Source organism: Egretta garzetta, unplaced genomic scaffold, assembly GCF_000687185.1.
Source record: "Egretta garzetta isolate BGI_Z169 unplaced genomic scaffold, ASM68718v1 scaffold95, whole genome shotgun sequence".
In the NCBI taxonomy this organism is placed as follows: Eukaryota; Metazoa; Chordata; class Aves; order Pelecaniformes; family Ardeidae; genus Egretta; species Egretta garzetta.
The window spans coordinates 749,748-760,126 of record NW_009259590.1 but is presented as its reverse complement, the minus strand read 5'-3'; the positions used below and the strand labels follow the sequence as shown (position 1 = coordinate 760,126).

General features: G+C 39.3%; 1 protein-coding gene across 1 annotated transcript in view; it reads left to right on the top strand.

Annotated features, from left to right (window-relative positions):
* The first annotated feature begins 318 nt into the window (after positions 1 to 318).
* The window catches only part of HIF1A (hypoxia inducible factor 1 subunit alpha), a 15,590-nt gene continuing 5,529 nt past the window's right edge, over positions 319 to 10,379 (top strand). Inside the window, exons 1-10 of the mRNA XM_035893561.1 lie at positions 319 to 508; positions 1,477 to 1,622; positions 1,723 to 1,807; positions 4,641 to 4,753; positions 5,873 to 6,075; positions 7,484 to 7,590; positions 7,776 to 7,923; positions 8,830 to 9,050; positions 9,234 to 9,514; positions 10,034 to 10,156. Of these exons, the coding sequence (XP_035749454.1) occupies positions 460 to 508; positions 1,477 to 1,622; positions 1,723 to 1,807; positions 4,641 to 4,753; positions 5,873 to 6,075; positions 7,484 to 7,590; positions 7,776 to 7,923; positions 8,830 to 9,050; positions 9,234 to 9,514; positions 10,034 to 10,156 (1,476 nt within the window). The 5' untranslated portion in view covers positions 319 to 459. The remainder of the gene's footprint in view (positions 509 to 1,476; positions 1,623 to 1,722; positions 1,808 to 4,640; positions 4,754 to 5,872; positions 6,076 to 7,483; positions 7,591 to 7,775; positions 7,924 to 8,829; positions 9,051 to 9,233; positions 9,515 to 10,033; positions 10,157 to 10,379) is intronic.

Sequence of the window (10,379 nt, the reverse complement as noted above, 5' to 3'; positions counted from 1 at the left end):
ACTTAAGGGTTAGGAAACAGGAGGGAAGTGGGATTTGGAGGCTAGAGAGGCAGCAGTCAGGGTATGAGATAAGCACTTGAAGAGCTGTTCTGAAGAACTGATCTTGTTGGAAGACACTGTGGGTTTCAACTTGGTTCTGGCAGAGCACAACCATGGTAGAACTCTATACACAGAATTACATTTGCACTTTTAAACTGAGATTTTAAATTATTCAACTTCGATAACTGGTTAATTGACTACTGGGCAGCTTAGCATCAAATTTAACTTGCCCAGAGAACTCTTGTTTTCTATATTAACCCCAGACTTTCTTTACATAGGATTAGCTCGGAACGCAGAAAAGAGAAGTCGAGAGATGCAGCCCGGTGCCGAAGGAGCAAGGAGTCAGAAGTATTCTACGAGCTTGCTCATCAGCTGCCCCTGCCCCACACCGTGAGTGCACACCTGGACAAGGCGTCCATTATGAGACTGACCATCAGCTACTTGCGCATGAGAAAGCTGCTAGATGCTGGTAAGCGAATAACGTAGCAGAGTCTGGAAAAGGGGCTGGAGGCATATTGAGGAAGAAGCTGTTTCTCAAACTTATCGGCAGTTAAATAAATAAATAAATACATTAATAGTTGCATCTTTTCTATGGAAAAGTGGAAGACCTTACAGTAGAACTAGGCAATGGCACAGGAAAAATATGGCCACTGTTCAATGGACTTTTTTTTTCCCCTTTCTGTTCTGATGATCCCAGTTGGCTCATCACAGCCGTAGTGCCATTTTCAGTCTCAGCTATTTGACCCTTCTCCCAAAGTTAATTTCTTTCATTTAACCCTCTTTTTTTCCCCCGGGTTTGGTTGCTGCAGCTGTGCTTTACTAAACTGTAGCTGGTTGGTGCAAGGCTGCCTTAGCTAACTGTAGGTGTTTCTCCTTAATACAAACGGCAAGGAAATTTTTTGTAATTTGTACCCCACTGAAGGTGAAGTTAGCTGAGGATATGTCTTGTCTCTGCAGTACACCTTTCCATGCAACCACAGGAGTATCTGAGTTAGCTTATGAACCAGTGTTGTATAGCATGCCATGGATGCTGTACTGGTTATTTGTACTCATGTATGCCTACCTATACCATATGGAAGGAGTAACTTTGGTAGCCATACTCTGAAATGCCTCCTGGGAAGCCCCTGAGAAGTGTCTGTAATGCCTTATGGAGATAAATGGTAATATTTTTGCCATGTAGACTTTCTCCTTAAGGTGTAAGTTTTATTGGTTTATGCATAAAAACACAGAGGTTTAACCTCACTCTGATTTTCTGTGACTTATGATACCATTACTAGAGCTTGAAGAATTTAACTGATCACTTATCTAAGTGAATTATACTGGTTTTGAATAGTCCTGCAAGACTGACTCCTTGCAGACTGGTGTCAGAAGGCATTCTTGATGGTAAGTGAAGAACGGCTGATGTTTAATTACATGAAAATGTGTGACTGCTCGTAGGTGAGCTGGAGACAGAGGCCAAAATGGAGAAGGAACTGAACTGTTTCTACTTGAAAGCTCTTGATGGATTTGTCATGGTTCTGTCTGAAGATGGGGACATGATTTACATGTCTGAAAACGTGAACAAGTGTATGGGACTCACTCAGGTGAAATACTGACATTTCCTAAGACTTTCAAATCTGTGAAAGTTGTTACATTTTTGTATATGTAAAGTTAGACACCCGTGTACCTCTTACTTTTTTGCAGTTTGAGTTGACGGGGCACAGTGTATTTGATTTCACTCATCCATGTGACCATGAAGAGCTGAGAGAAATGCTTACACACAGAAATGGTGAGAAGAAAAAATTGATTTAATTTACTTATGGATAGTTCCTGTCAGCATTAGTACAGTTGGATATCTGCCAGAAAAAGGTGTTGAGAGAGAAAACTAGTATGATTTGCAGCTTAAATCTCAAAATAGACCTCGTTCGGAGATACGAACAGCAGAAATAACCAAAATGTTTTGGCAATATCCTAATTGTAGGAGACCTGAGACTTCGTTAGTACTCTTTAATCAAAAACAAAATTAATGACTAAAATGGAGTTACTGAGGGTGGAAAGAATTAGTGTGCCTACAGGAATAAAATTAGAGGTAGGTTGAATGAGAATGGTCTTAAGCGGTTGCCATAGAAGGATACAGAGAAGTTAAATTGGTGCGTTTGTCTTAGTCTGGGCTTGCCTTTACAGGACAACTTAAAAGCAAATGCTTTCTTCCAGAAATCTGTGATGGTGTACTTAAGACAGAAAAAAGATACTATATTTAGGACACTGAAAAACTAATTGGGGAATACTTGGACAGCCCCAAAAAGGGCTTTGGGATTGATGCTTCTCTGCATCTTCTAATTGGTGCATGAAATTGGTATCTTTTCACAGATTTCTGACTCTTCTCTGTCTGAGGGGAACACCGTGTTCACATGCTCTGTATGCTTTTGAATTTAACAAATGCCCATGAATTACTGCTTTTATGTCTTCTAAAGGTTTGTTAATGACTGTAAAGGCTTGGCAGCCTGCATGCCTCCAAACAAATCTGCTTTACTCAGTTGTTAGAAGTCTAAAATCCGACTCTCTAATCCCTGTTTCATCAAACGAGGGTTATATGGACTCTGAATCTAGGTAGTGATAAATTACCAAGCCTGACCTCTGCTTTCGTGTAGCACTGTACATCAGAAGTCTCTTACGTTGTCATTCTGTTTAATTCAGTGGAAGAGACCTGATAAGATACCATAACATTAAGGGCCCCGACTTGATTTTGTAAGCATTTTCTAAACTTGCCTGCCTTAGTATTGAAGTACATTTCTAAGGCTAGATTAGAGTACCCCCCCCCCCCCCACCTTTGGAATACAGTAATGCATCTGGGGGGGGGGGGGGAAACAACTTCACTAAGGCAGTGTAAAAACTGGTCTTGTTGCAGAAGCTTATTCTTAAAAATGTCATATTACTGAGTTTCATGCAAACCAACTCTAACTAATGTCTAAATTGACCGGACTGGAATAAGATGTCTGGAAAGCACTATTACAAAATCTGTTTTGCAAATGGAGTTGGCAGACAAAGGTCTGAATTACAGTAATAATAGTATATTTTTATATTTATTAGTATTCCCAGGTTGCATTCTACTGCAGCTCTTGCATCACTGGAATTATTTTGGTTTTGAATTGAGTATTAAATACTCCCCTTTGGGATTGTACTGGTGCAAATTAATATAAATGTAATTGGTGGAAACTGAACTGCGTTCTGATTTTATGAAGTTGCTTTTTAAACTTTAAAAGCTGGCAGTTTTAAAAATAATGTCCAGTGCTGAATCAGACCTGAGAAAGTTGCTCCATCTTTTATAGTTGCTTCTTAAAGCAGAGCCTTAAGCATCAGGACTTGGTAACAGTAAAGCTGTCTGATCTTCAGCTAGAGAATTTCTAGATTGGTTTAACTCTTCTAAAAACATATTGAATTAAATAAGTTTGGGCTGTTTCTCCAAACTCTGGGTTCCCCCTCCTCCCCCATCCTCCTTTATTGAGGGTATTTTGACATGGCGTGAAGTAGGCTTGTCCCTGTTAGTCTTTGCCTCTGCTAGAAGCAATAGACAATATAAAGCACAGGGGCTTTAACGTTTTTCTAATGAATATTATCAAACCAGTAGTTGCAGTGCAAGCCACCATGAAGATTTTCATAGCTACTATTGTCTGTGGAGGGGGAGAACAAATTATTGTATTAACCTGTATCAGAAGTAAGTTCACGGGTTCTAAACTTCTGCCCTCTGCCATGGTTTGGTCCTCGCTCCTTAGCACTCCTTGGCAAACTCACTCTTCCACTGCTCCTAGGTGCAAACTGAGGTGCTTTATTTCCTTCTTCCACACACAGTGAGCTGCTTGCAGGTCTCCTGATAGGATCAGTTTGCATTTTCTTTGCTCAGAATAGCCTAGCTAGTAATTGACTCCAAAAGGTTCTCCCCTGTAAAGGCAAAAACTTAACTAAAAGCCTGCTGTTAGCCAGTAAGGCTAAAAAATTAGTGTCACCAATATTAATTTGTATTAGGATTTCTTTACTCCTCCCCCCTGCCCCCCCAAGAACACTAATAATGTGTTTAAAAACTTGGTCCCTGTTTATTCTAAGAGTGTAAATCACTGGAAATACTCGGATGCATGTAAACAGCAGAGTTGTTAATTTTGCATTGAAAAACATAAAATACTGCAGTCCTGAAGAGCTACGGGCCCAAAACGTATTTGATTTGAACCTTCCTGCAGCGAGTTACTGATGCATTTCAATGGAAACCACTCAACATTACTTCCTGTTCTGCACATGCTTTTCTTGTCCTCTGTCGCAATTTTAAAATACATAAAATTTTTAATCACACTCTTTTTCTCCCCACTCCTTTTTCCTGAAATCTGGGCGTGTGGAGTTGGCTACAAATATGATACTGATCTTAAAACATTGAAACTTCAGTTTTTGTCTACCTCACAGTAAAACTCATTCTGAAAAAGGTTATTATCAAAAGTGCTGTCAGGTTTAACAATCTTTTTAATTTTTGGGGGGGTCCTCCCCTAGTCTTAGAGTTCTGTAACATGGTGGGGGGCTTACACCTTTAGAAGATGATCCAAGAGCTTAAGAATTGGTTTACTATTTGCTTTTGCTAGGTCCTGTGAAAAAGGGCAAAGAGCAAAACACGGAGCGCAGCTTTTTTCTCAGAATGAAGTGTACACTGACTAGCAGGGGAAGAACAGTGAACATAAAGTCTGCTACATGGAAGGTAACTAAATGCAAAGCAATATTTATGCAGTTCAGCAGCTTCCTCTTCAGATGTCATAACACTATATTTCAACATTTTTACTTAATGTAACGAGCTTGAGTTTCACTAAGTACTGAACTAATTTAATGATTGTGCTTCAATATGCTTGAATTTTAATGCTGAATACATCATGGAGGTAACTGAAACAATGTTTTAAAATTAGTTTTTCAAAACTCTTAATTAATTCTCCATTTTCAATTAGAGGTCATTTGCTTACTAGAAATTATAATTACTAGAAATTATAATTACTAAATATGTTTGCATAAAGCCTTCTCCTCTGAGAAAAAGAACACTTGACACCACTTATGCTGATACGCGATTTCTTTTGATTGACACTGTAAATGTGACGGTTGAGGTCTCTCTGAAGGACTTCAATACCATTCTTTCTGAAGCTGCTGGCTGTCCCTTTTGTAACAGTTGGAACAAAAAGAGCCCAGCCTGATAACTTTCTGCAGTGAATGCATTTTCTCCTCTGGACAAAAAGTAACCTTTTACTGTATCGAGTGGTATTACGGCTCACAATTCTCTTTTATAACTGAAATTTAGTTATTCTGGATCAAACAACTTCTTTCTTCTTTGCTTCTGTCTCTGAACAATTCCTACTTCAGAATGGTTAAAAAAAACAACCCACAAAAGGCAAAACTTCTTGTCTCTTGAAGAATATATTTGATCTCTAACATCACTTCTGCAGAAGATCTAAAATGGATGTTGCTTCTATTACCATAACTTTCAAATTTAAGTAGTAAGATACCTTTCACTGAGACAATTGCTTATCAGTGTCGTCATTAGTGTAACTTTCAAAGAAGAGCAGTTCACAGAGATGTCTAGCGTTGCCGCGGCCAGCGCCCAAGAGGAAAGAGCCGGCAGCCGGTGTACTCATCGCAGTCTGCGTAGCCTGAGGAGGAGAACCCCGGCTCTCCTTTAGCACCCGATTGCAAGCGCCGCTGCCTTTCTGTTGTTGCTATCGCATCGAGGGGTGGGGAGGGGAAGGACTTCGCTCTGGGTGTGCTAAAGGAAATGCGATTGCGTTGTCTGACAGACAAGAACCTGGGCTCTTTTTAACATGCAACTTTCCCGTAGGTACTGCACTGCACTGGACACATTCGTGTATACGACACATGTGGTAATCAAACTCACTGTGGCTACAAAAAGCCTCCCATGACGTGTCTGGTGTTGATCTGTGAACCTATTCCTCATCCATCAAACATTGAGGTCCCCTTGGACAGTAAAACGTTCCTCAGTCGTCACAGTCTTGATATGAAATTTTCCTATTGTGATGAAAGGTAATATATATTTTGTACTTAACAAACAAATTCATTTGAAGGATTTGCAGGGTTGGTACGTGTTGGCTAATGATGGCCTTATACGTTTAGGCAGTCTTACGTGTCCTCTCTGCAATGGAATCGTTGCTGGGATGCTTTGGCTTTCACTAACTGATGAGGACGTCTTATTTAAAAGCCAGATTTTTAAATCTAAGGAGGGTGCAGGGTTACTACTTCGGAATATATCCTTTGCCTGCAGTTAACTGCCTGTTCAAACTGGTCTTTAGTGTAGTGGCAGCAATTAAATTGAAATGAGAAGGTACTTCTGGACACTGAAAAAACAGGAAGGATTTGAATTTGTCAAAGATGGTGGTGCATGTTGGTGACTGAAAAGAGAGCGTGTATAATCATTGTCAGAGGCATTTTATTGCTATCCCTTTCCCCTCTCCCTTCCTCAGGAGATCAGTGTCTGCTTTTGCTAGTCCAAAAAAACCCCAGAAGTTGAGTTGTGCTGTTAATACAATGCATCTGCTGTCAAAAAAAAGAGATTTTGTGTTCTGGTACAAATCACGGAGGTAGTCAAATACATAAGACTGTTCTTACTATTCTCTGGAAACTTAGCTTGACAACTTTGAAAAACAAAAGTGAAGGAAACCATTGGCCTGAGTTCTTTTTGTTGTTTGGGTGGTTTTTGTTTGTTTGGGGTTTTTTTTTTGTGTTTTTAATTGGTTATTATTTGTTACTGCCTGTTTCCTTTTCTTTATAACAAAACCAAACTTTAATTAGTTGCTGCAGTTTAGATGCAAAGAGATGTTAGTGCAGGTTTTGTGTCCTCTGCAGTAACTTTACCTTTCTAGGACTGATGGTGTCACAAAAAGGTACTTATTTGGTCACATTCTGCGTGTAGACTAGGGCAAAAGAAAGGTGTTCCCCTGGTTAGCGCTGCCCTCTGGGGGCTGAAGAAAGTACTGTTTTCTTTAAAAGCTGGCAGTGGTTGACAGTGGGAAGAATAAATCTGATTCCTAATTTCTCTTAGTTGCAGGTTTAAAACTGTTGAAGCATGTCTCTTATTTTATTAAATTCTCATATGTGTGTAAGCTGGATATGCTAGTCCATAAGTAGCTGGTCAACCTTTAAGAAAAAAAAAAGTCTAGGAAGCAGGGATTTACTTAATCCTGTCCACCACAGGACATGATTTATAAATATTCAATGAGAAGTAAAATCCTATGCCTCTCTTTTAAAGAAGCACAAAAAATAGCTTTTTTTTTTTTTTTTTTCAAAATGAAAGCTTCTAGTAAACCAAAATTGCTGCTAATGTGTATGGAAGTGACTCTGAGGATTTTTCTAGATGTGCAAGCATCCAAATGCTCTAGAATTTGTGCTACTCCATGTCTGCTTTTACTGAGCAATTTTTCCCCTTGTTTTAAAGAATTACAGAGTTGATGGGGTATGAGCCAGAGGAACTCCTGGGTCGCTCAATCTATGAGTACTATCATGCGCTGGATTCTGATCATCTGACCAAAACACACCATGATAGTAAGTAAAAAAAATGTATTGACAGCCCTCCAACTACAGGATATGAGATACAGCACTGGGGGAAAGCAGCAGCAGAATGAGGGCTTTCTTTTAATTGCAGATACGAATCTGCAGCAAATACTTATCTTAAACTATTTTGATTTTTTTCTGCCTGTAATTAAAGCTGGTGTCCTTTCTGCTTTTAGTGTTCACAAAAGGGCAGGTGACAACAGGACAGTACAGAATGCTTGCTAAACAAGGTGGCTATGTCTGGGTTGAAACTCAAGCAACAGTTATATACAACACTAAGAATTCTCAGCCACAGTGCATAGTGTGCGTAAACTATGTGTTGAGGTAAGTTGAGTGGACATCATTGTTCTTTGTCATCATTTTTACTGAAGATGAAGTCAGCTACTGATGGCACTATGTCCTTTTTTTTTTTTTCCAACTGAGAATGTGGTCCCCTGTTGAATATGTTGTGATGTTTCCTACCAGTGAAATTTTTGCTTGGAATACTGCCGGTCCTAGGATTAGGAATTGTATTTGATAACAAAACACTTTTTTGATTTAGTAATGTCAGTGGGAAGATCTCTTGCAGGTAAAAGGGTATGGGGCCAGCCTCTTCTGAACTGCCACGATGGAGGCATTTGAGAATTTATGTGCATTCTAGACAGCACTCTAATCTTTGTCCGTAGTCTGGAACAGTTAATTTCACTAATAACTTCTAGCCATGGAGTCAGAGCAGCAGTTAAGGGTGTCTGTCTTAATCCCATTTATCTTTTTTTTTTCCTTAGAATTCCTCTTCTAATTGAAAGCTTCAACTGAAGGCAGACTTGTTGACTGTTTTTCTGCAACTGTATAATAGTCCTAAATCAGTTTTTCAAAACTTTAGCGAACGTACCAGTATCAGCCCATCAACATGCAGTACATTCATTTAAAACAAAGAAAAGTGTTTTAGGGAATACCTAACTTTTTTCTTTTTTTCTTTCTTTCTCTGTGTGTTCAGAAAAGCATATTTATTTTTGGTACCTTTTTTTGGTGGCACCAGAGTTAGTGCTTGCTTTATCTATTACATTTGAGGAAAGAATGAGTAAGAAAAAAAGACTTCTTAAAGCTCCCATCCTGGTAATTTTGTGTTGTGGTGTGTGTAGTGGTTTTGTGGTTTGTTTTTTTAATCACTTCACAACTTACAAAACTGTCGAGCCTGAATTTACTCCTTTTAGCTGTTCTTTAACAGTCATCTTCCTCTCTGTCTGACAGTGGAATTGTTCAGAAGGACTTGATTTTTTCCCTTGGACAAACTGAGTGTATGCTGAAACCAGTGGAGTCTCCTGATATGAAAATCACCAAAATATTCAGCAAAGATGACCTGGATGATTCCAACAGCCTTTTTGAAAAACTTAAACAGGAACCAGATGCTTTAACTGTGCTGGCCCCTGCTGCTGGAGACACAATTATCTCCCTAGATTTCAGCAGTAATGGTGGGTGTGTTTAAATTGGAGAGCATGCTAATTAGTGAAGTTAGTATTTTACAGTAAATTTTGAAAAATAACCTCCCAATATCACTTGCCTAGTGGTATTTCAGCCACTGTTTAAATTTAATGAGGTCCGTAGACACACTCAGTATCGTTACTTAGGTTGATGGTTTCTTTTAATTTTTATAGAGTCTGATGAACAACAATGTGATGAAGTTCCTTTGTATAACGATGTAATGCTCCCCTCATCCAGTGAGAAATTGCAGAATATAAATATGGCAATGTCCCCACTGCCTGCCTCTGAAACTACAAAGCCACTTCGTAGCAATGCTGATCCTGCACTCAATAGAGAAGTTGTATTAAAGCTGGAGCCAAATGCAGAGCCACTCGAACTTTCTTTTACCATGCCTCAGGTGCAAGAGCAACCAACCAGCCCTTCTGATGCAAGTACCAGCCAAAGCTCACCTGAGGTTAGTTACGCAATTTGGATACTGTCATTAATACGTATGTGCTGTTGGGGCTTGCGGGGCAAATCTGCCTAAGGATGCAGCTGAGACAGGAACTGAAAATTATTTCTAAGTTGTGACTTCATTAAGCTCATGCCACGATCTGAGGAAAAAGATAAATTTTCATACTGAGAATTACCTTTTCGTTAAAGGGAGTTTTGCAAATGCATGCAATACCTACCACCTGACAGAAATAAGAAGAGCTTGGGATTGGTCTTCCTAGAAAAGAATGGTTCAGAGACAACTTCTGTAAACAGCAAATTAGTTGCAATAAATTACTGTAGAGGCTGCTTCCAGGTTCCAACTTACCATGCGGTAAACTTGAATGTATACCAATAAATCTAAGTGTTTTCCTTTCCCATTTTGTGCAGCTGTAGCTTGGAATTAGTTTTTACGTTAGAACATTTTTCAGAGAATCTGTAGATGCAATGCAAAGTGATGTAACGACAGAAACTTAAAACTGCACTCAAATTGTTTTCACAGCCCAGTAGTCCCAACGACTACTGCTTTGATGTGGATAACGATATGGCTAATGAATTCAAACTGGAACTAGTGGAGAAACTCTTTGCGATGGATACAGAAGCAAAAAATCCATTCTCTACTCAGGTAATGTACATTAATTTAAAATTCTGCGTCGCCTTAATATGTATTCTCAATGTGCTTCTCTTTCTCCTAGAATGTCTTCAGGAGCCTCTGTCCCGATCCAGTGTCGGGGAGGTTTTGTTACAATCCCAAGGACGAGATTAAGACTAAATTGGGTCAAATGTTGTACAACCTTTCAACTTTATTTTCAATGAAGAGAGAGAGAAGAACCAGGTAGACAGGCAAC